This window comes from Ammospiza nelsoni, chromosome 13 (genome assembly GCF_027579445.1).
Source record: "Ammospiza nelsoni isolate bAmmNel1 chromosome 13, bAmmNel1.pri, whole genome shotgun sequence".
In the NCBI taxonomy this organism is placed as follows: domain Eukaryota; kingdom Metazoa; phylum Chordata; class Aves; order Passeriformes; family Passerellidae; genus Ammospiza; species Ammospiza nelsoni.
In genome coordinates this window covers 13,140,703-13,166,370 of record NC_080645.1, presented here as the reverse complement: position 1 = coordinate 13,166,370, position 25,668 = coordinate 13,140,703, and the positions used below count along the sequence as shown (strand labels likewise).

General features: G+C 38.9%; 1 protein-coding gene across 5 annotated transcripts in view; it reads left to right on the top strand.

The window, feature by feature from the left end:
* The window catches only part of ESRP2 (epithelial splicing regulatory protein 2), a 42,182-nt gene extending 17,089 nt beyond the window's left edge, over positions 1–25,093 (top strand). Inside the window, exons 4-17 of one of the 5 annotated variants that reach the window (XM_059481618.1) lie at positions 2,029–2,142; positions 3,175–3,289; positions 4,027–4,125; positions 4,247–4,301; positions 5,094–5,204; positions 6,042–6,174; positions 6,360–6,402; positions 6,902–7,203; positions 9,198–9,419; positions 10,691–10,877; positions 12,129–12,324; positions 13,345–13,522; positions 20,720–20,829; positions 23,728–25,093. In XM_059481618.1, the coding sequence (XP_059337601.1) occupies positions 2,029–2,142; positions 3,175–3,289; positions 4,027–4,125; positions 4,247–4,301; positions 5,094–5,204; positions 6,042–6,174; positions 6,360–6,402; positions 6,902–7,203; positions 9,198–9,419; positions 10,691–10,877; positions 12,129–12,324; positions 13,345–13,522; positions 20,720–20,809 (1,845 nt within the window). In that variant the 3' untranslated portion in view covers positions 20,810–20,829; positions 23,728–25,093. Of the gene's footprint in view, positions 1–2,028; positions 2,143–3,174; positions 3,290–4,026; positions 4,126–4,246; positions 4,302–5,093; positions 5,205–6,041; positions 6,175–6,359; positions 6,403–6,901; positions 7,204–9,197; positions 9,420–10,690; positions 10,890–12,128; positions 12,325–13,344; positions 13,523–20,719; positions 20,830–23,727 lie in introns of all 5 variants that reach the window. The other 4 variants (XM_059481617.1, XM_059481614.1, XM_059481616.1 and 1 more) reach the window with 4 other exon arrangements.
* The last annotated feature ends 575 nt before the right edge of the window (positions 25,094–25,668 follow it).

The window sequence follows — 25,668 nt, the reverse complement described above, 5'->3', positions numbered from 1 at the left end:
TGTGTGCATTAGTTAAACAAAAAAACCTAATAAGTTGCTGCATTTAGTATGAAAGCAATTCTCATGTGTGTTATTGTGGTGAGAATATTTGTTGTTGGTCTGTGACTGTGGCCATCCACAGAACTACTTTTCTGAAGTGGTTCCTCTGGAGTCCACTGGAATTTTCTTCTTTTTCTGATGTTTACACATCATCTGAGGTATTTTGAGCACTCTCAGATCTCAATTTTCTGACTTTAAATCATCTTTGAACAATAACTGGCTTTAAAGCCTCAGGTTCTTCAAGACTTTGGCTTGTGGTAGGACCACAACCTGTACTAGCAATTGGGAGGAAACAGGCTTTGGGAATCTGCAAGTTTGGGATGGTTGATTTTTAGTTAGTTGTTTTAGTTAGTTATACACTATCTGTTGGTGGTGTATTTGTTCTTTTTGTGTGTTTTGGTAGTGTGCGGACAATTGCATTATAAAAGCTTTTGTTTTGTGGGGATATTCACCCTTCTTATAGTTTCAAATATGTTCTCTGCTATTAAGTAACTTCACTTTATAGATATGTTCCTGTCTATATCTGTAAATATATCTGCAAATGAAGCAACTTAACACAAGGTGCTGAGCTGAGTGCCCCCCTTACCCAGCTCTGCCCCTCAGTTCCCTGTTTTGATGTAGTACCCACTACTACAGAACTCTGAACTCAGAATGGTAGTGGAACTCTGGTCAGCTGCCCAAGCCCCAGGATTGGTTTGAGCAGTTATTTTGAAATAAAGCTTGGATGATCATGTCTCTGCTCCTTCTAAATCATGTTCAATACACGTGTTTTCCCTTGTGGAGCCTTAACTTTGGGCTGCAGGTGCTGCAACTCTTGTTCACACTGTGGGTTCTGTGTAGCTGTGGGATCAGGTCATTAGGACATCACCTTTCCTGAGCAGAGACTGTAATGATGTAGTGTCACATGTGTTGTGATAAAACAAACCAACTCTCTTTTCTCCCCATACAGAGGTTAAAAGACAGCACAAAGATATTGTCTAAGTCTCAAGTCAACTTTTAATTTGCTTTTGGGGGTGGTTGTTTTGGAGTTATAGTCTGTTGCTGAGAGCAGTGGGTGGCTATTGCATTGTGATTGTAATTATTGCTTGTTTGTGAGGAGATGCTTTCCTGGGAGGGAGTAGCATCAAGAGGGAAGCTTAGAATAATTACATTTGTCCCCTTGAAAATTAGTTAACAAGCTACTGCTTACTGATACATGTAGGTACTATAATATGCTAGCTGACTTATTAGGAGCTAGGAATTTAACACTGGTATAGAGTAATAAAAGGCTGGAAACTGTTATCTTAAGGATGGAAAATAAAGTAGAATAAGACAGCTGGAGCTCTTTCCTCTTGAGAATTAATCTGCTGGGGGTTAGCCACCCTAGAGCTGGGAATAATTTTTTTAAATCTAGTATTCATAACATTTTATCTATACCAAGAACTTTTTTAGCTTGGACGTGACTTGATTATCATTTTACTTTTGAAGATATTAGATCACTATTTGTTTGGCTTTTCTTAATATATGACTTTTGAAACATAATTAAAACCTAATGAGTAGGTTTTTTGTTTTTGAACTTAAAAAAAATTATTAAGGATATAATCAGAGGTGCTATAGGTGAAGAAAGGGTATTGCAAAATCAATGTTGTGATTTATCTTCAAAGTTCTTTCAAATATTTAATAACTTAAATTATAGTTAGTCCAGATTCTGTACATTACCAGTATAGTATTATCACTTTTCATATAAACTCATAATTCTGCTGTATCTTCCTAATTAGTCTTTTTTTTTTTTTTTTTACTATATTCTGGGTGTTCTTGTTTGCTATTCCACAAATTCATGCAGTTTATTTGCCTTCTTTAATCAGGAGCCCATGTCTGTTCTCCATCATGTTTTTTCAAAAACTTTTACAAAATGTTGAATTACTTTATATCCTTTTTAAAAAGTGCTGAAGTAATGCAGGTGCATGAAATTATCAGTCACTACAATAAAAATTTCTCTTCATTTTCCAGTTTAGTCAGCTGGTATCCAGTGATTTGAAAGTACTTGGAAGGAGCTCTTACACACTCTGCAGTGATGGCCAGTTACTCATCCGACAAGTTATCCACCCAGAAACATCCAAGAAGGTACAAGATCAGAACTGGTGCAGAGAGGCAGCACTGGGAGGGGAGTGATACAGTTCCACCTGGGAGCTGGAGTGTCCCAAGACTATTGAAGATGACCCCTTCCCTGCCTGAGCCACGAGTAGTTATTTTAGGCACTTGCTCTTGAAAGTCAGCCACACTGCTTGGACTCCCAGATGAGCATAAGGATGAGGAAAATTAGGAAAAACAGGATAGAGACAGAGGCAATACAAGTACTTTGTGTGTGGAGTATAAACCAAGGTACAGATCAAACCTCAGCAGAAGTGATGGAGAACTATTGCTTTGCTTAGGCTTGTATTAAACCAGTGTCCTGTGGAGGGTAAGCGTACAGGTGGTGGTGTGGCCTGGCAGTGGTTCCCCATCTGCATTTATTCAGTGGGAAGCAGAGCTGCATCTTGTTTGCTACTCCCACATGAAGCAGCAGTTTCTGCTCCAAGTTCCTGGAGGGTTTAGAGCACCCTGTCATGCACAGGGAGGAGAACCTTGCCTTTGTGCAAGGTGGTGACTCTTGAGTTTGCTGGCTTAGCAGGGTCTGCAGGAGCCCCACAAGAATGAGACCTGCTGACATAGAAGGAGCTGGCCAGTTATTGGATCTTTTTCTGAAAGTTGCTGAAAGAGATTTTGTATTCCGTGACAATATTTATTTAAAATTTGTCATTGTGGTTTGGTACAAATCTGCTTTTCAGTGTAGCCGCAAAAGATAAAATAGTGTCAAAAATAGGAATTAACAGTAAAATGTAGACATATTAAAATATTTTTTTCCCAGCCATCCTCTCCAGCTGTTTTCCATGGGTCTGACTCCCAGAGGCTATTTGACTTTGTTCATGTAGACATCCAGTTCTGTAGAGTTATGGAATTTGAACTGTGTTACAAAGGAACCAAACTGTTCCATCACCTACAAGCTGGTGATGTGGAACTACGTAATTTCTGAGAGTGCCTCATTCAGTTCAAAAGTATTACTTGAACTTTAAAGGATTAGCATGTATAAACCAAATATTTTTGCCTTCCTTGTAGAACTTCTTGTTGTCAGACTGCTTCTATTCCTTTTATGATCTGCGCAAAGAATTCCACACTTGCTACCCTAGTTCAGCTGCCGTGAAAGACCAGACTATCAAGACCATGGCAGAATGTATCCTTTTGCTGCAGCTTGTATCCCACAAGCAGTTCAGTTCCTTGAGTTTTATCTCTGTGATTATTACAAAGTTTAGAAAAATAAAACTAAATGTGGGTTTTATAAACTCACAGGGAAAGTGAAAGGAGTGTCTACTTAAGTGTGTGTCAGGGGAGTGGCTCTCCTTGTATTTCCCCCCCCCCCCAAATTGAATCTAATTGATTTCTAAACCATATTTAGTAAATCTGCCAAAGAAAAGCATCACTTGCATTGGTGCTTGATCTTAAAGGAAAAGCTGAGCTGTCAGTGGGCTTTTTCAGCACCTGCTGGCCTGCAGGTTTCCACTGTTTGCAGATAATAGTTATCTTGCATGATCTTGACTAAAATTAGTTGAAAATAAAGCAAAAACAAGACCCAAACAATACTCTATATCTCAGTTCAAATTAGAGAGATTGTTGGGGCCCATCTGAATGGGATTGAAGTTCAGTTATGTTTAAAGTGATAGGAACTTAGTCAGCTTTTCCTTTTTTGGACTATTAACACTGAGATTATGTAAGCTCTCAATAGTTTTCAAACTGTTGTCTGTTGCAGTGAATATAAACCAGTTTATGAGCAGAGTAACATGTCTAATAGCCACATGTCCCTCTTAAGACCAGTACATTTGATTATTAGTTCTGTGCTAATTTCAGGAAAGCCTTATGACTTGTTTACAAAGGATTGTGCAAGTCTGTTATTTTCTATAATCACCTGTTTAGATCTAGGCTTAGGGACAGATGAAGCAGAGGAGGACTTTGGCGTGTGGCAAGTGAAGACCATGGTGGCTATCATTTTCAGCATGCTTTCAGAAGGTTGTAGTAAGTTAACTATTTATACTGAATGCTGAAATCCTTCTTTTCTGAAAGAATTGGCAGTGATGCTGTCATTCTTAAGTAATCTCTGACTCTGGTTATATTTAAACTTCTTGTTTTGTCACAGATCACATATTTACTGAGCCTGAAACTGTGAAACACAAGTATGAAACAGGTCCTTGGTAAGTGCCCTTGTCACGGTTGTTTACAAACAAAGATGAGTCTTGTGTACGGCAAGGAAAGCTTGTGAATATTTCCCCATGGTCATGTGAAAGCAGGCTGGCTCCTGAGAACAGCCCAGTGTACTCAGCAGTCACTGCAGTGCAGCCAGACTGTGGCTGGCACGCTGAATGCTGCACTTTAGTCCACCTCTTTAAAGTCACTGCAAGTTAAATGCTCTTTGTTCTCTTGCCTCTGTTTTGCATGGCAGCGAGGCTGTTTTATCTTACCCAGGGTGAAGAAATATTTGTGAACTTTCCCTAAGTCAACAGGGCTGATGGCCAGTGCACCCTGCGTGAGCTGAGCTGTGTGGTGCTTCCCAAAGTGCTTTTACATGCTGAATTGGGTGTTGGGTTCAGGCATGAAGGGACAGGATGGCTCATTCTTTACAAATGCATTTCAGTGACCAGACTGAAATATTTTAGGCATAAGTCATTTGTGTTGCTTGGATTGCTAGATCTTTCAAATAAAATCAATTCAGTTCCTCATTACTTTGCATTGAGGCAGTTTTCCTATTTTTTTGTTTAAGGAACTGCAATGTGGTGACAACATTGTGCATCTACAGTGTTGTAGATATAAAGGAATTATCCAAGTTATCTTCCATTTCTTTATTGAAAGGAATAATGGAGATAGGAGAGTCTCAACAGAAAATATGCTCCCAATTTACAATTCAGTTAGTTGCAATCTGAAGTTTGGTAAAATATTGGAAAACCTGGATGAAAGCTTAGTTTGTCTTCTTTTTTCTTTCTGTGCAGCAGTAAGTCTGAAACTGTGGACAGTGAGACAGTAATACGTGCCAGAGGTTTGCCATGGCAGTCTTCAGACCAGGACATCGCTCGATTTTTCAAAGGACTCAACATTGCCAAGTAAGATAAGGAAAATTTACCTTGCTTTATCACTTTATCACTTTGCCTTTAATAGCAAGTCCCTTTAATATTTCTTTTACATACATCCCCCACTTTCCCCACTGGAGTCCTTCAGTCTTTCCCCACTTGACCTCTTCCCATGCTGTGGCCATGACAGCTGAACAGGTTTAGCAGCCTTAGAGTGTGCAAGAGAAAGTTTAGAAATGTGTGAAGAAGAAAAGAGACTTATCAATGGAAAACCAATATACATTCATTTATTGCTAGTATCAAAAGGGAGAAACTCCTACTGCATTAATCAAAGCAGAGGCCGAGACATGAAAAAAGCTTTAATTTTGTGCCAACTTATTATTCTTATATACCTCCTAAACAGGCCACATTCAGAAACTTCTAAGTACTGTTTGGAATAAATTTTCATATGATTCATGTATATACCTATGTATAGATTTATGTGTATACCTCTATATGAAGAGAGTGAAGTTATTTATCATACTTGTCACTTAATATATATTCCAGACCTCCAACACTGAAAAAATATATTTTTTTTAATTTAGAGTGATGAGGAATTTCAAATGTACATCTGAGATAATAGGAGGGACAAATTTGCAACTTTATGGGAGTTGAGAAAATGATGAACAACATGAGATCCACGAGCTCAATTAAACAGATTTTAAAGTATAATTCTGTTACAACAAGAATTAAATTTTGGATATTGGCAATTTCTTTTTACATCTGTAAGCTTCATGTTTAAGTCTGATTCCTTTACTATTCTTACACAGTTGTTTATTAAATGTATTAAAGATTCAGACTAAACTTATATTTGTTGGCTTTACCTTCCAGAGGTGGTGTGGCTCTTTGCCTGAATTCCCAAGGAAGAAGAAATGGGGAGGCTTTGGTTCGGTTTGTCAATTCTGAGCAGAGAGACCTTGCCCTGGAAAGGCACAAGCATCACATGGGTAGCAGATACATTGAGGTAAAAAGTTGTGACTTGAAACAAGTCTTTGGAGAGAAACCTGAATATTTTAAGCTATGTTCTCATTTAAAACCAAACTGCACTTCTGTTTTGCTCAAAGTACCAAAACACAAGTCTCTTGAAAGTATATGTGTCATTTAAAACTGAACATTGTGATTTTCATGTGTTTTGTTCTTTCTTTCAAGGTTTACAAAGCAACTGGAGAAGAATTCTTAAAAATTGCAGGAGGTAAGTGATGCTGGAGTTCAGTGTGATTACTTCAGTTCGTAGGAATGTTGTTCAAGTTCTTTTTTCTTTCCTTGACTGAGGATGCAAATGGATAATGAAGTAGCTTTTCCTGTTTTGTCTTCCAAGAATGTTTGACCCTGTCAAGTTGCTGAAACTGAGCTGTGAGCATTTGAGCTGTGATGTTCACAGACTTTCCTCCTTCTTGGAGGAAGACCAGCCTTTGCAGTGGAAGCATCCATGTATCCTGTATTAATTCACACTAATCTTATCTTTGCTCCAATTTTATTAAAATATGAAGCACTTGCAGATGAAGAGGTTTTCCCCTCAAAACAGATTGCTGAGAGTTAGTAGTGTTTTGGGTCTTGTATGGTTTTGTTGCTGGCTGCTTACCTACTGTATTATTCCTTAGTGCTTCCCCGCTGCTGCTGAATCCCCTGGAACTGGGTGCCCAGCCCTGACCACAGGTTCTTAGCTGACCACGTGCTGTTCTCTCTGCCAGGCACCTCCAATGAAGTGGCCCAGTTCTTGTCCAAGGAGAATCAAGTTATCATCAGGATGAGAGGACTTCCATTCACTGCTACCCAGGAAGATGTCTTGGGCTTCCTGGGGCCGGAGTGCCCAGTCACAGGAGGGAAAGAGGGACTTCTCTTTGTCAAGTACCCAGATGGCAGGCCCACAGGAGATGCATTTGTGTTGTTTTCCTGTGAAGAATATGCACAGAATGCACTTAAAAAGCACAAAGAAATACTTGGAAAACGTTACATTGAACTCTTCAGGAGCACAGCGGCAGAGGTCCAACAGGTTGTAACTATTGGTTGTGAGACTCAAAACAGAACAGTTGAAACATTTCTTCTAATGCTTACACACAAATATGTTGTAGAGAATCATGAACATTTATTATATGAAAAATGTCAGGAAAGGTCAATACATATTTCCTAATGGGCATGGAAAATTGTGCAGCATTGGTTTTAATGGGCATGGAAAATTGTGCAGCATTGGTTTTGCTTTGATCGGGGAGGGGGTGTTGGTTTTGGGGTTTTTTTTAAGCTGCCACTGCTTGGGTGGTTTTATTTTTACCTTCCTTCAGGCTATAAAGTGAAAATCATGTTTTTCTTCTCCTTAAAGGCTGACTGAAATCACAAAAATAATTCTAAAAATATAGTAGATTGATAGTGTTGTAGTAATACTTCTTGAAAATCTGCAGTCTTTAAATGCTAGTCTCCATGTACAGAATTTCTAATATTAAATCCAAATCTGGATGCATGAAATGAGCAACTGCTTTCTTGGAAACTAAGAATTAAGAGGATATATCTGGTTTTTTTGGTGAAAGGAAGTGATTTTTTTTTCCCTGAGTTGATATGTTTCCTTTTTCCCCTGTCCTTCACCAGTTCCTATCATTACCTTCTTAAACTGGTAAAACCATTATATTTTGTCACCAGCAGCTTGTCCCTATGAAAAATATCACATATAGTATTTTTCTTCCTGACACAGAATACTTCTAGACTGGTGGCTCCAGGGGGAACCAGTATTAGATTTGGTCTGGTGTTTGCATAACCACTGGCTATAAAAGTGTAATAATACAGTTACTGTGCAATTTATGTGACAGGTGAAATCTTTCTGTAGAAGGGATGGGGCAAGGGAAAGGATATCCACACTTGCAGATCATTGCCACTACTGTGATATGAATATTACAACAGCCAAGAATCTGTGGGCTGTGAGGATTGGGAAGTGGCATTTCCCTGTCCCCCATAACTTCCCTCCTGAGGGAGAAGGAAGCAAAATCCTCTAAGGAACAAAATCACTCTGTCACAGCAACCAAGTCTCTGCTTCCACTTTTTTTAGGGAGACCTGGATATAGCTTATATTCATTGCTTCTTCCTCTATGACATCTGTCTAGGCTGACACCCAAACTTTTTTGCTGCCTGGGCAAGAGATTATTTCTTAGGAAATTATGGGCTACTTGTTTGAGTAATTACAAGAATCAAAGCCAGCTCTCATCTATTTAGTGTTAGTACAAAGTAATTGCAATATTCTCCACACAACTGAGAGAGATTTCTGTCCTGAAATGCATTACAAGGACATTGTTGAAACAAACTCCCTAAGCTGAATAACTTTTAACAAAACTAAAGCTTTGTGACCTGCTTTTAGTAGCTCTTTTGGCAGAATGTGTTTATTTGTGATAATCATCAGTAGAAATGGTTTTCAGCAGTAAGCCCTACATGTGTTGTATGATCCCTTTGTCATTTGGAAATGAGTCAAGAGAAAATGTTGAGATCAAAGTCTCCTATATTCTTATCTTTAACTTTTATTTTTTCCTCAGAAAATCTGTACTTGGAGATGAGCACTGGGGTTAAACAAATAAGCACTCTCACTTAACCAATCAGTTTTTAAAATAAATTAAAATTAGTACTTTCACTTACTGGCTATTTCAGGTCTCAGTCCTTTTAAAATGACTGGTTTTAATTTACCCTGATTTAACTAAGAACTGTATGTGGCAATACTGGTTTATTAGCACAGATGTGATTTCAGATGTTCCTTTTTGAGATGCCATAAACAGTAATAGACTTTTAACTTTTTTATATTGACATGAGAAAAGTCTGTCATTGGGGTCTGGCAAATTGAATTTGTTAGCCTTCCTCTCTCTTTTCTGAGTTTAAAACTTTCAAATGCCCAACAGAAAAGTAACTGCAGTGACTTAGTATAAGAAGGGTTTGTTGGAAATAGTATTGTGAGAACTGCCCTGTGCTCAGACAGATGATTGTAAATCTGCATTGCTGTGGGTTTTCTGCCAACAGGTACTCAATAGATACATGTCAACACCTCTTATTCCAACCCTTCCAACTCCCATCATCCCGGTCATCCCCCCTCCGTACACCATCGCCACGGGCAGCGTCCGCGACTGCGTGCGGCTCAGGGGCCTTCCCTACACTGCTGGCATTGATGACATCTTGGAATTTATGGGAGATGCCACGGGGGATATCAAGCCCCATGGAGTTCACATGGTCCTTAATCAGCAGGTAAGGCATTTTGCATGGGAGGAGTAACTTTGCATTGACTGAACAGGTTAGGAGTCAGGGCAGCTTACCTGATCTTGGCTTTAGTCTTCTCCAGCCTTGGGAAAATGTAATGTTCTCTTCATCTGTCTTTGCCTCATTTCTCTTCCCCTTTTACATACACCCTTGCTTTTCTCTCTCTGTATGTATAGATGCATCAGCCTGGGAAAGATGAAGCTTGTTCTTTGAATGATAACCTTATCCTGGAGGTTGTTTTCAGCCAGAAGCTGGAGATACATTACAAAAATCTCTCCTTTAGATGGCATAGCTGCTCTGTCAACTTCAGAGTTCCTGCTGTGTTGAGTGCTCTTTGTGTCAAAATGAGCCTTTTCTAATTTGATGAGCAGTTGCTCAGATTTTAAAGAGAGTTGATAATTAAAAGTTGTGGTTTGGGTGTATTTTAATGATGTGATCATACAGATATATTTTCCCTGCTGTCTTGTGTTAAAAGTAAGCTCTTAATGAGAGAAATACTGAGGTATTAAAGAAAACAAATGACTGATCTACTATATTTGTTTAGGAGTTTCTTTTGTGTGTGTATATTTTTTTGGTTAAGAAAGTTTTTTGTATTTTATACAGACAGGTATATCTGTCAGATTGCAGAAAATCAGGCCTGGAAATCAACTTCCAATGCAGCTATGGACTTTACGAAAGGATCTGGAACTTTATGCTGTTGTACTATTACCTTGAAAGCAGTTGTAGGGAAGGCAAAGCCAGGCTCTTCCTAGAGCTTCAGAGCAAAAGAATAAGAGACAATGTGAATAAACTACATCCAAAAACTCCCATTCCAGTTGATGGAAAAGGGAAAAAATAAAACCACAATGAGAAATTAGCGAAGCACCTGAACAGATTCCCAGAGGTGATATGGAACCTTCACCCCTGGAGATGCTCAGATTTCAAGTGGAGAAGGCCATGAGTGGCCTGACGTAAATTGAAAGTTAGTCCTGCATTGAACAGCTTTTGGATGAGAGACCTCCACATTTTTTTCCATGCTACATGATTCTGTTTCTTTCTGCAGAGGACTGAAGCAGCATTGTGTTAACTGGGCACTTGTTGCATGAGTCTTGATTTTTCTGCTCCTAAATAGAATTGTTGAGTTGTGAGTCATTTGTGCCAGAAAAGGAATAAGGATACAGGCTTTCAGGAGATGTTTGATCTTAGTCCTTTCTGCATTTCTTGTGATCTGGGTGATTTCATAACAGGTTGACCTACAATTACTTCCCCGCCTCCCCTAGGGACGACCGTCAGGTGATGCTTTTATCCAAATGAAATCTGCTGACAAAGCCTTTATGGTGGCTCAAAAATGTCACAAAAAAATGATGAAGGACCGTTATGTGGAAGTATTCCAGTGTTCTGGAGAGGAGATGAACTTTGTTTTAATGGGTGGCACTTTAAATCGTAGTGGCTTATCCCCACCGCCATGTAAGTTACCATGTAAGTCTCCAATTCTTCTGCTCTCTGCTGCTAAAGGCTGATATGTGGTAGGTGCTGAAGCTTTGTGGCCTTTCACCTTTTGACTCGGGTTTTGCCATGATCAATAATCATCCATCTGTGTACATGCTAAGATTGGAATTGTTCCCTTTGGGCAATAATGGGACTGATCAGAGGCATTTTTATTGTATTTTCGGTGGTGAGTAGAGGGCAGCAAGGCCTTGCCAGTGAAATTGTTGCACACTTTGCTTTTTATGGGTGTACTGTTCTTCTGAGCTCTGCAGTAGACTTGCCTGTAGTGAAACCTACTTGGAATAAGAGGGATTTTTAAAATGGGGAGAAGTTCTATATTCCAGCTGCCAATGAGTGCTCTTGCTATCTTGCCTCAGAGCATTCAGAAGGTACTCTTTGGGCTTGTTTTTGAAGGAAAACACCCACTGGGATGATATACTAACCAACCATAGAGTGGTGAAGTTGGATGGATTTTATTTTTTTTATTTTAAGATTACAGTGAACCTTACTGAGGAGCTATAATGGAATTTTACTGTGTTGTTCTAATTAGTCTCACTACCAAATCACAAAGCAGATACTGATGTATTTGCAAAATAATAAAAAGCTGCCAAATATAGTACATAAAACCAATTTGACTGCACACCAAGCCAAGCTTATTGTTCCTGGACAAATTAGGTATTTATTCATCAAAAACCATCAGACTGGTGATCTAGTGGAGTATTCTCCCTTCCATTTGCTGTTTCCTAAAAATACTTTTTGAAGTCTCAGGATGCTTATACATGAAGTCTCATGGTCAGTAGTTATGGTTGCCCATGTGTGCACCCATGTGGATGCCCAAGCACTATTGTGGTGCTTTTGTCCCACAGAGTACAACTTCTGTTAGAAAACACCAAGGTGTGTTGGTGTGCACGCCTGCTTTCTCTATGCACATGGCTTTATGCTTTCTTTTATTAACTCTGAAGTTCCCTACTTTCCATTTACATTTAGACAAGGCTGCTCACATCTAGAAGCTGTGAACTTTTAGGAATTACTCATTCCCAATGCCCGAGTTGTTTTTCGTGGCAATGTAGCAAAGGTCTCCAGGGGAGAGGCTAGAGAGCAGTCTCTGCTCAAGGGTTCATCAATCATGCCCAGATGGTTTCAATCACATTGCTGTAGGAGAGGAGTTACTCATCTGAGACTTCTCCATTCTGATTGCTTTTTTGTTGCTGTGTCCTGGTTTGGTTTTAGGTCTTTCTCCACCAGCTTATGCTGCTTTCCAAACAGCAGCTGTGATCCCAGCAGAGGCAGCAGCCCTTTACCAGCCACAAGCCCTCCTGCCATCCACCAGGACGCCCCAGGCCTCTGCAGCTGCTCCTCCAACTGTTACCTACTACCCAGCTCAGGCTGCTCAGCTCTACATGAACTACACAGCTTACTATCCCAGGTGACCCCGAGATTTCACTGCTCCTCTTAACCTTTCATCCCAGTGCAGTAGGTGACTCTGTGGTCACCTGTGAACAGCTCTTAAATTTGCACTTCTCGTGTAGGTAGTCCTGGGAACTTAATGTTCAGCAACAGAGGCAGAAACCGTTTTAACTGTTTCTGTGACCTTGTAAGGGGATTCATCTCTGTAAGTTCTGCTTCAATCTCGTGATAATGTTGGCCAAAAAGGGTATTTTTGGTACTGAGGCAATGTCATCAAGGCAGTTCTATTTCTTGGCCAGAAGAGAAACTGTGTCAATCCACACCTCTACCCTCACCTCTTAGTTTGTTCTTTTACTTACAAAACTGTTTTCATGCTGAAAGACTCCTCATAGGTGTGTACTTGGTGTACTCGTTTGATTTTGTACATCAGTGAGACCAAAGAACATTTTTACATGTGAAAGCAAAGCAAATCTCCACCTTTTCCCTTCCACAGATGGTATCAGCATGAGTCACTGAAGTCTGGTACAGGGGTTGTGGGGAAATAGCTTGTTCACTGATAGCTCCTAGGCTTGTGTGACACTTGCTAGCTTGAGTATCTAGGAATTTCCTAATGAGCCCTGACCAGTGATGGAGATGCTAATTACTCACTATTTTGTGGCTCAGAAATGGCAGATTAGGGTGTTTTCCTCCTTTTCATACTATGGCAACACCCCTCCCCTTTATTTCTTTGTGTTTTCATTAACGATCTTACAACAAGTCATCTGCAGCTACTTTTCCTACTCCCCTGTGAAATAACAAATGCCACTCCTTTTGTCTTTAACTACAAATATTAGCCATTTTCCCTTCCCTCCCTTCCCTCCCTTCTCTAAAAATAGATCATGAGACGCTGAAGAGAAATTAAGAAAGTCCTCAAAACAATCCACATCGGGACTCTGTTTTTGTGTGATATTTGGATTATTTTTCAAATCTAAGTTTTTGGTTTCATAGTAGAACCAGTTACTGGGTTTTGTAACAATTTTGCTCCCTCTCTCTCTTTCAGCCCTCCAGTATCTCCTACCACGGTGGGGTACATTGCAGCTCCCCCAGGAGCTGTGGCAGCTGCTGCCACTGCCACCCACACTCCCATCCTGCCCCAGCCTGGAGCCTTGGTCCGGATGCAGGGCTTGCCATATAACACAGGAATGAAGGAGATACTCAGTTTCTTCCAGGGGTACCAGGTTAGTATGTAGCCCTCTCCTTGAGACCTCTTTGGACCTCTGAGTATTGATCAGTGAAGGCCAAACTGACCAAGCAAGAACTTTTGGAAACTGCAAGATGCTTGTTGTATATTTAACTGGCAGACTGAAGAGTAACACACGATTTGCCTTCCTTCTCATTAAATAAACAAATCCTGATCTGGAAGCAGTGATTTGGTGTCTGGGTTTGAGTTTGAAGAGCTCAGAGCCCCAGTGGGAGTGGGGCTGCAAAGAGGCTGCCACAGGAAAGCAGGGGCTGCCAGAAGTTTTCTGTCCTGGCCACTTGGTGGTGGGATCCTTTTGGTAGGGTCAGTGTTTGACCATCAACACTGAAAGTTTGCTGATTTCTCATACAGAGAGCTGTAAGCTGGGTGTGGTGACTTGCAAAAAGAGACACAGATGTCTTGGTCAAACATTGTTTCAGTTGCTAATAATTTTGGTTACAGGCAGGAGCATCTTTCATTAAAGCTATATTACATTGCAAACTAAAGAAAATCTGTATTATCCATGCTGTCCATTTTGACAGCAAATATACTACAGGTAATGTCAGTCTGTATGGACTGATGGAATGCTCTCAGGTGAACAAATAGAAATTTATCTTCTTGGTAAGTCTTAAAAAGAAAAAAAAGGCACCAGCTACAAACACTGTTTTCCAGCAGCCCTTATTTGATGTCTTCTTGCCTTTTGTCTCAGAGGATACTGTATCTATATCCATGGTTTGTCATGACATATTTGCTAAAAGGAAAGGTAATTGAATATGTTCTGGTGAGTATTTAACCCCTGTGGGTAACAGCACTTACACAGTTCCAACTCTGCCCTTTTGGGTACTACTTGGAAGCTCTGACCTAAAATCCTCTTTATGGCTCTCAAACCACTGCAAGTAAACAAGTGATTTGTGACAAAAGGCAATAATATTTGCATGTTTGTCCTTCAACATTCTGGGATAACAGTGATATTGCAAGAGGTAATAGGAAACATTCAGGCACGGTATGTTTTCTTTCTTCTTTTTTTTTTAACCTTTAGATTCTTAGAAGACAATGAGCTTTAATTTGTTGAGCCAGATATCTGGTATGCAAATAATTGTAGACTGAGAACAAATGCTTAAATGTGTATGTTCCAAGTTTTGAGTATTTGGAAGATGCAGTGCTCTACCTGTTGTGTCTTCTCTTTGAACATTACATTTTTGTTTTGAAAGCAGTTCTGCATACTCGATTTTTCAGTGGAAAAAGATTATCACATAAAAAGTATGGTGAATTTTGACAAACAGTAAAAAGAAGCTGCATATTGTATTTTAGGGCTTTTTGTTCCACAGATATTTCCAGAGTTCAAACCGAGTTCAGTTATTTGTGGCTTTCATGATACCCAGAGAAGTAATAAACATTCATCCCATTGTTTAGCCATCGATATTTTGCCTTTTAGTTGTTTTCTACTGCCTGGGGGTTTTGGTGGATAGATGGTGGATGTATTAAAACCTTAAGTATGGAAGCTTATTTGCTAAATTGAAATTCAGCTAGAAGTGTAACTACCTTTGAAAAATGTGGCCTGAACCTGTCCATGCATGGAACAGATCAGTGACCACCTCTAGCACCTCTGCCTTTTGTTAAATCTTCAGTTTAGTGAACCTGGACTTTGTGTCTCATGCTAAGTTTGCCCTTCTCCTCATTTCTGCATTTGGAGAGCAATTCCTGGTGCTTGTATTGCACAATTAAATGGTTATAGGAACAGAAATTTTGCCACAAGGTGAAACCTATATTCTGTTGCTGCAACCTCCTGTGATCATCAGTTACTGTTATTAAATTGGTCACCTCTCTGACTTCTTTAGAAGATGTTGTCCAAATGAGATCAGGCTCAAGATCTTATAAGGGAACCAGGAATTCTTTTGAATTGTTCTTGGAATCTCGCATGTGGTAATGCTAATTTTATAGTCTTTCATTCCTTCAGGGGAAAAAGAGATGGTGACTTACTCTAATGGGACAATATTACATCTCTGGAGCAACAACTAATCTTTTTTTTTTCTTTTTTCCTCCCCTTTCTTCACATTGTTTTCTCATTTTCTGCTGCTGCTGCCCAAGGATTTATTGCACGATGCTTCTGCTCGTTCATAAAGTGAGCCCTTAATAATCATCAGTGGTTTGGGCATGGTTTTAATCTGTGTACAGCTAATTGATGTTGGTATTCAATGGTGTTCTGTGTTGGTATTCTGGGAACGGATCGGAGATGCTGAAATGGAAGGGTGATTTTTGTCTTTGTGTGTCCTTGTCTGGAAGGAACAGGGTTTAAGTTTTAGTTCTTGCTTTATTCTCCTCTGAATTTTTCCTTCAGGCTTCATGGGCTCTGTATATTGCATGTGTGCACCTGTTGCTACTTAAGTGAAGGCACTTTTCATACCAGACCTGCCTCTTAAGAGATATCATGGGCTTCAACAAGCTGGTCTCAACATCAGTACATGCTTCTAAAAAGAAATAATTTAAAAGTCTGCAGATCAGCATTTTAATTTTCTTTTAATTTTATTAGTATTAGCCTCTTGTTTAGTGTTTCAGCAGCTCAATTTCTTCCTGTAGTTCTGTTTTCTTGGGGGTTTTTTTGGTGGAAATTCCTTCCAGCTCCCATGTATTTCTTGTAACTTGGATTAAGCAATTGAAAAACTTGGGAAGAATTTTAATAGTAAATCAGGGAGATGGCAATTTTCCCCATCACCTTTCTGTATAATATTGTAGTATACTGTAATCCTCAAAAGAACTAATATTAGTACTCTCTGATTCAGTAATTCACATTAAATTGTTTTTAGTGGTAGTGTAAAGCAATAGGGCCATTGATTTGAGTCCAATTATGTGCTGGATACATAGCTAAAGGATAGCTAAAAGCAACCACACAATCCAAGCCAACTAAAACCACATTGAGAAAGCAACAAACCCCAAAATAACCAAAACAACAACAAAACCCTCACCATGCCATTCATCAGCTGCTCAGCATATCCTGGTCTCTGGGCTTTATGTTGAAGTGAGTGATCCATGGATGGGATTGTGAGGAAACTCTTCAGGAATTCAGAAAAGTAACTCGTATTTCATATCATGGGCTGAAGTCTGTGGAAGAGGTGGTGCAAATGTAGTAATAACATACAGCAAAACTCCTCAGTGTTACTTCAGGCCATCACTCTGTAGCTGCAGAAGCAGTGAGAGAACTCCAGTAAATAATTATTGAACAGGTGTAGTAATTGTGATGAATATATGTGAAGTTGACACATAGCAGGACAAAATTTTTTGCTGAAGAATTTTTATTTTTCTTTATTTAATGTCTAAATACTTAATAGGTTTTACTATTTAGCCACTAAAGGAATTAATGCACAATATTTTAGTCTCCAAATACTGGAGACTCTTTTGGGGTAGGGGTTCTCATTCAGTTTTCTCTTTTTGTTGTTATTTGGCTTGGTTTTGTTGTTTGTTTGGTTTGGGTTTTGTGTGTGTTTGTGTGGGTTTTTGTTGGTGTGCAGTTTCTCAATAATTTTTTTCTGAGAATGCAAATAGCGGCAGAGTTGGTATCATAACAAGAACTGTTAGGTTAATGTAAAAGCAGAGGTAGTTTAGCTGTGCCTGTGGTCTTAGCTGACCAAAAACCAATTCTCAGCTGTTGTCTTGGCCAGGATTCAGCCTCCTTTTGGTAGTACTTGCCCAGTTTCTTGGAGGTTGGCATGAATGTGAACTCATGCCTGCCTGGAAAAGACCCTGTGGATTAGTTCTTAGAAAGCAGACTTGCTCTTTAGGTAAGTTGTGTGTAAGAATAGCTGTTAAAAAAAAACCCCAACAAAGAGACTAGAAGATGACTAAGATTTAGGGGCCAAGGTCACCACCTGAACTTTTTAAAAGCCCCCTGAATTTGCTGAAAAAGGCTGGATTGGAAATGTAAGGACTTCTTTGTGTACATGTTTCTACATAAGAAAAGTGTAAAATAAATAGTGTTCTTGAAAGCCCTACTGGCCTTAAGTGTCTTTTGTCTGCAGCTATAAAGAGTTTTTGCAGTATATTAATTCTCCAAGGCTTCAGAGACACAGAATTTAAGGCTTGCTGGTAGAGGGGAGGAGGATGAGTTGTGGTTAAAACAGTACTAAGAAAGTGAAGGGAAGTGGATGGATGGCTGAATTCCAAAGGTTCTAATGACATTTCTCAGCTCTGTCAGGACAACAGACTTCATTGTTGCTGACTTTTTAGGGATTAGGAGTTGCTTTCTCTGAAATGTGTGCTTAAACAAAGTATTCTCTATTTCCTTTAAGATCTTTTTGGAATCTGATTCTCTGCAGTCTGAGAGGGGGATACCCCATCATCTGTGTGCCAGTCCTAGGCATGGCACCCTCTGACTAGGGAAGGGAAGGGGGAAGTGGCAGAGGAAGAATTAATTCCCACTTACTGAGGTTGGAAGTCATCTGGCAACACAGACACTATTCCATGCTCACCCCCACACTCTCAGAATAGAGCACACTGCTTGTTTTGCTTTATTCCTAAATTTATCTCCCACCTGGAAATGTTGCCTGTGTGGAGAAAGCATTGTGTGACTGGGACCAGTAAATTAGAGGTTACAGTTTCTGTCTGTTGCCTCCCACGCTTGAAGCAAGAGATTGAAGTGGCACCCTCTGTATTTTTGGAACAGGCATTACCTGTTTCAGTCTCTGATATACAGAAGGTTCAGGTGGTATCTTTCCCACACAGAATTCAGGTATTTGTGGGTGTTTGTGTTGGCAGTCTTATGGTACAATTGATGTGCTTCTAGGGGCAAAGCCAGTGTAGGGTATTTCTCCTGACTCTTGTGCACAAGGTTGCAGTTATCTACCATCAAACCTGTATTCCAGGCTGAGTCTAGCTAGGCTTTTTTCCGGAGTCTGAGAGTTCTCTTTGGGAACTGTTCTGTGATAAAGTTTACGGGCAGCTGCCTTCCTGAAGTGGCCATTTTGTCTATGATGTTTTCCTTTTCTATCATTTGCTCCCGTTTTTCCCAGTTGGAGTGTGTCTAAATATACTTTCCAGTTTCAATGCTGTTTTTTTTTTTTTAGCAGTGGGTTATTTTCTCTAGATTGCTTTGTATGTGCTGTTTTTAGACTGAGTTTGAATATTTACTGTAGGAACTGTAAAAATGAAATGGAAATCAATGACTTACTGGTTAGTGACCTGGTTAAATCTGTGCGCAGTCTGTGAGGGGAAGACACTCCCATATTTCTCTCAGCAAGAGAAGAACAAAGAAATAAAATAGGTTGAAGAAAAAGAAAATTCAAGGAGGAAGTTTAGTGTATTGCATCTTTATTAACCAGTTTACACTTGGTCTGGTCCTGTGTGGTTGGATGTTCTTGTTTTGTTCTTATGGGTTTTGAAATGCAGACTGAATCAGAAAGATTTACAATCATGTGCTTACTTAGGCAAGTTAGGGTAGTTTTAATTTTATTTGAAGAATTTACTGTTCTACAGCTTCTGTTTTAATTGACTGCAGTCTCTCACCTATCCTTGTGATTAGATGCTACTTCTATTTCTAGGTCTTTTGATGAATTTATTTTTCTTCTTTCTTTCTCACTTTCTTTAGGTTTTTGCCTAAGCTCTGACAACTCTGTACAGGATATCTTTACAACTTTCATATTTTCTACATTGTTTACTCCATTTCAAGTGTAACTTATGAAATACTGTCCCTTACAAGAGTAAAACTGTAGAACTTTGCCTACTGTACATCTACTGATAATCTAAAGTATGTACTATCTTGAGACATTCCTGCCAAAGAGTAAACTTACATTTTGTAGATTTGTTTCAAGGGCAGGTCTGGGAATCATAAATCTAATATTTGCACGGTCTGGTTGCCCTGGCAGAGACTATCTAGAAAATACTTCTTATATTTGTCTTTTACTTAATGGCATGGGTTTAGATGTGGCTAGAATTCAGTAGTAAAATTTTGGGGGGTTCTTTTCTTTTGTGTTCTCTGGGCTCTTGGTTATTGTTTTCTGTGAAAGGTGTGTACAAGATGGTTGGTGTTTTTCTTTTCAGCTTCCCTTTGGATGGATATGTGTTCTGTATGCCCAAATATACTCCTTTTCTCCCTAAGCTGGCAGGAGACTTTTTGCATGATAGAAATATTAAAGGAAAGGCAGCACAGTGCGCCTACATTGTGTGCATTTGGCAATCATCTAAAGCATTAGTCTGTCAGGGGGGGAGACAGGAAACTCTTCCTGCCACTGAAAAGATATTCTACAACTCAGGTTATGCTAAAAACTATTGTCTTCTGGATTACAGGAACCACTCAAGTAATATCTGCATCATGTGTAAGAATGCTCAGTCCCTTCCCAGGATATGTGATTTGGAAGGATTATGTGCTAAGAACAATATTTCATATTGATGTATTTCCTGACGATATATATATGTACCAGACCAGTAGTATGAGTGATTACTGTTCATATTCAGCATCTCAAAGAATTCTTAGATCTGATTCACATATGAGGATTTTGTTCTAATTTGATAGTGTGACTGTTCTGTGCAGTCATTATTTTCATTTTAATATATTGTTTCTTCAAATATGTCATGATGCAGTTACACTGTATAGTTTATTTCATTTTCTAATACACTACACTAGCATAAATGCTATTTTACCTTGTGAGTGCATTCATGCTGGGGCATTGATTTTCTTTCATTACATTCGTGTAGCCTATGGAGTGTTTTTCACTCTTCCTTAGAGAAACTACACTTCATTTCCATGAGTGCATAAAAGATCTGAGTGAGATCCATACAATTATTCTGATCCCCCACCTCATTGTGCAGAATGGAAGATGCTCATCTGTCCCAATGAGAGCCATCACTGGGTTTGTGATTGTGCTTATGAAAATGTAAGGGTTTGGTTACCTGGTGCTGCCATCTCATGAGTAGAAGGAAGAAAGGAGCACTTCATGGTCTGAGCTATTTCCCTTCCTTGATAAGGAGCAGTTCAAATACACAGTTTAGAACATTCCCCACAAGCACTTACTTTATTTCTACAACCAGTAATGCAATTAATGTATGTTTTATCTTACATAAAAGTTGTTTCTGTCCAGTTCAGTGTCTCCTGCCAGTTGTTATAGCTGATGCTCTTAATTGTGGTTGCAAATGATGGTCTGTGTGGCTTGCTGTGCCAGACTGTTCCTTCTCTTGCTGATTGTCCCATGTCACACTTGTACTGTAGTATGCACCTGATGACTACAATGGCCTAATTCAGCTGAGCGATCAAGCCAGGAGTGTGTTACAAGCACCGAAAGAGTGGGTCTGTTTGTAACTTTGTAACTTCTGAAGAAGGTAAGCTGTGACTGCCAGAGCCTGGCTCTCCAGAGGTGAATGGGAAGGGAAAGAAGGGCTTGGTGCTACAGAGACCTTTGCTTGTGGCTCTCCCCCTTAGTAGCTTGCATTGGGATCCTGGTTTCAGTCTTCCTGCTTCAAAAATCAACTAACCCAAGGAAATGGGCTGGCTGTGATCTGTGGCTGCTGGGGCAGCAGTGGTGGAGGTAGTGATTGCCTGGTTCTGCTCAGATGGTATGTTCAACCTCCAGAATGGTTTGTTGATGCTTGTATCTCATGTGAACCTTTCAGTCCAATATTTCTCTCTTAGTAAAGTCATAGAAGATGATTTTTTTTTCTCCCTGGTAATGCTAGGAAGAACACAGAAATATGTGTGTGAAAACCCCCAGACCTCTGGCTGTGTATTTCTGTACCATATAACTGGCTAGAGATTAACGTCTCCTTCTTGTTCTCCCTAATGCAACATGAACTATTGCATTAGTTTTTCCAGAGGAGGTTTTTTGGTTATAGTGACTTTCTAATGCAACTATCTAGGTTTGCTAACAGTAAATTTGCCTGCATTTTTTGGCACTTACACATAGTTCTCAGAGAAATTTTATTATGGCCTATGTGAACTACATGATGCCACAGTACTACTGTATTCCATTCAAAAGTCTACTGATTAGTTAGTACATTTTCTTTTTCCTTAAGAAAAAAACAGAACAACCTCTCAGTTTAAAAACGGCAGTCACATACTGTGCCTTAAGAGAATTACTATCATAGACAAATGTACTTTCACTAACAACCACCAAGTCAGTTGTTTTCAAATTAGTTGTTTTCTTGTGTTGTTTTCTTGATCTGTAAGGAGCAGATGGACTGCATGGTCTGGTGATTAACTGGAAAACCAGATCAGCACTTGGTTTCTACTAAGTATGACATGGAAACAGTCTTTGGCCAATTCATGGAGTAGCTCAGTCTGAATTGTAAGTGGTACAAGGTAGTATTATATAGGTACCACTGTTAGAGAGTTTAAAAGAAAATCAAGAAAAATATTTGCATGAATCTGAAGCTAATTTTAAAACACATGTCTACATACAGAAAATCTATTTCTCTAGAATTATTTGTATAATAATAAAGTACTTAAACCAAATATATCTTAAAATTAAACTGAAGAGGTTCATTTAGTCCTTTTAATTATGTTGCTTGCAGAATGTGTAGACTTCTTTGCTAACTTTTTGTGCAGCTCTCATAACATGAATTTCTAGACCCCTACATTGGTATTACACCAATACTGCCATTTAAACTATGTTCTTAGAGCTCTCTTCTGTGCTCAGAGGTCTAACTGTGTTCCATATGGTTTTCAGCTGACTCTGGGCTGAAATATTAAAATTCTGTTCTGGACTGATAGTAAATGAGTAATCCCATATGGATTAACAGCAAAGAGCTGGTTTAGAGCAGAGGATCTTTTAAGTCAGATTTGCAGCTCAATCCAAGTTCTGTACAGCTTTCTCTTTGAGAGGGGGTTACTCTGAAATAAGACAAGATTGTTTTATTCCAAACTAAAAGTGGGCTTTAGAGGTTATGTATTTTATCTGTCTTTTTTTATTTCTTTTGCATGTTATTTCTTAACTAACTTTAGTTTTCTGAGAAGAAATGATAGAAAGTTTGTACTAACTGCCTTATGCATGGTTTTGGTTTTTAAAGTGTGCTGTTGCTTATATTTTAAGAATATTTTTACTTGCTCAGTGTTTGGGTGAGTGAAGCTCTAGCATGCACTTGATTTATTTTCATATGTTTGAATGTAAAGCTGATATATGGTATGATACATGAATGAAATGCTATTGGTAATAACTGAGAAGTCTGCTGCTTCTTGTAGTCTACCAGACACACACAAGTTCTACAGAAATGAAACACTTAAACATTTTAATCTTTTATAAACTCAAGAGAACATATGTCACATGAACATAACTTGAATTAATATTCAAAAAACTGGTTGGTTTTCCAGCATTGCTTTGTCTGACACTGTTTTTCAAAAAAACTAACTTTGTATGCTGAGCTTTTGGTCCTTCAGTCTCTCATTGTGAAACTTCACTGAGATTCATTTCTGTCCAGCAACCAGGAGTTCAAACTTAGCTTGGAAGAATTTCCTGCATCTTATGGAAAATGGATGGGGTAAAATAGGGCTGACTGTAATGTCTGCTTTGAACTTAGCAATTTGGACCTGCCTTTTAAGACTTTATGAGGGCAAATGCGCTCAAAAGTAAATCAACTGCAATGATTAAATAATCTTGTCTGCTAACCTGCTTTTCCTTAGCCTTGTTAAAATTACAATAAATATTTATTTAATTCAATTTTACACCAAATTTTACTTAATTGTTCTGGAAAATCTTCCTTGTGCTGTATACCTGTGTTGAGTTCAGCTCATTCTCCCAACACAGAACTCACACAGCGCTTTTATTTTTGGCATGTGTGTTGGTGTTTTTTTTTAAACTTTGTGTGTGGGTATTGACATGCCTTAAAAGCCTTTGTCACTTGGCCAGTAGTCCCTATAGTACAAGAATTATTAGTGCCTGAATTTCTTGCTCCATTTACCTCCTATTAACATCTAACTCTCTCCTTTAATCTCAATTGCTTCTCTAGAAAAATTTTTGCACAGAATTATGTCTACATCACTATATTCAGCACTCCAGCAGAGTCAGAGCTGCTGCAGTTTGCCAAGCTAAAATTTCTTTTAATCTTTGATTCCTTCTCCTTCCCATTCTTAACTTCCAGAATGTTTTCACCATGGACACAGGAGCGGAGTGAGCCAGAAGCACTAAAAAATGCACCAGCATTAAAAACTACATTTCCAGGTGTCCAGGTTTTGTTGCTGGTCTTAATAGTTTTTTTTTTAATTTTTTTCTTCTTGTACCATTGCAGCTCCAAGCAGATTCCATCCTCATGCTTTACAACTTTAGTGGGCAGCCCAGTGGCGAGGCGTTGGTGACTTTTCCAAGCCTGGATCTAGCTAAGCAAGCAGTGGCTGAGAGAAATGGACAGCTCCTGGGCAGCCACAGTGTACAACTGTACCTGGTCTAACTGAACACTCTGGAGGATGAGGAGAGGATGCTGCACTCAACACCCTGCCCTCTGCAAAATAAGAAGTCTTCCCTTGCCACCCAGGCAGCAACAAATGTGCCTTTTCAGCATAACCTGTTGGAATGCAGCATGGTGCATGTCCTTTTTAATTTGAAAAATGGCATCTCCCATGCCAAAGATAAAGTGAAGCCAAAAATTGTGCAGTTAATTTACTTAATTTCTAATGTACCTGTGTAAAAAGAAGCAAAGCTGCTCCTGGCATGCAGTTAATTCTGAAGACAGTCCAGTATCACTTCAGCTACCGGGGCCACGGGCGAAACTTACTCAGTAGCATTTGAAGTGGAAAACGATGCTTGAGTCATTCAGATCCTTCTGTGTTTAGTTTTTAAGAGTTTACACTTGACAAAGTGTCTCATTCTTGTAGAGTTTAAATGTCTTTAGAAAGGTCTTTTGGAATGCATGTCTTACCCAGTTCAAAGCGTAGATCATATTGATTTTTGTTTTGTTTTGTTCTTGACTGGAAAATATCAGGATGCTGGATCCTGAACCAATTGTGCTTTTTCATGTTTTCATTAGACATTGTTTTGCAAAAGCCATATTTGACCTTACCAGTGTACTGCTGCAATGTGTAAAGCAAAAAAAAAACCAACAGCAAAACCAGAAAAATCCACTCTTCCCATCCTGCCTCTAACCCCATATTCTTAATCTCTACAGGACCAAAAATGGCACATAAACCTGAGTACTAATAAGTTATATTTTTTTATTTAAGCATAATAGCTTTCAGATACTGTATTAAAGATTTTGCTCTAGTTTATGTGCATGCAATTTGTTTACATCTTTAAACTACTTTATTTGTATATTATGAAACAGCAAGATATGTTGAAATCTGAATTCTCTAGTGCATGCTTTTTTCTTTTTCCCTTATGTGTATATACATAAGCTAGAAGTACTTTTACGTCATGTAGCATGTGTTTAAAAAAAGACATCTGCTGTAGAAGCACTAAATGACTTTGTTTTTACTGTGCCTTACTTCTAAATCATTCCAAGTGCAATACCAGCAGAGCAAAATGTAATGAATTCTGTTGTTGACATGTTCATGGATGTCTGAATTGATCTTTTTTTGTTAGTGTACAATTTGAGTTGTACTTTAAAGAACTGAATGATGTATGCTTCTTTATATCACAATAAAAGAGATGCTTACAATGTGCATTGCCTTTTGAAAGTAATTTATGCTTTGCTTTAATGTATTTTCACAGAGCATCAGGCTTTGATAAATAGCTTTACACACTTTTCTCCTAGATTTAGATGAGCATTTGTACTTTGTGACATCTCTGTTTTTTGGGGGATTGTGGTGGTTTTTTTGTGGTTTTGGTTTTGTGGGTTGGTTTTTTTTTTTTTCATTTTGTCTTTTTGCATGTTCTAGTAAGCCAGAAATCTGTATGATGCCTGCTTCTCTCCTAGTGCAACGCATTTTAGGCAACATGACGTAACTGTTTACATGCTTACTGTTCTCTTTCTGTTGCCAGAGGAAACAAAGTATTGAACTTGAAATTGCATTTGTGTTTGCATTTCATTGACTGACGGGTCACTCACTTATCTGTGCAACCCAAAATGCTACATTTAAGTCAAGATGCAGCCAGTCTGCCTTTTTGTACTGAAAATTAAACAGGGGGAGGCGATCACATCAAGATAAGGTGTGTTTCTCTCTAGTCAGACATATCTCATACCAGATACCATTTCATCATCAAAATCTCCCAAATTAAGTTTCAGCACAATCAGGTG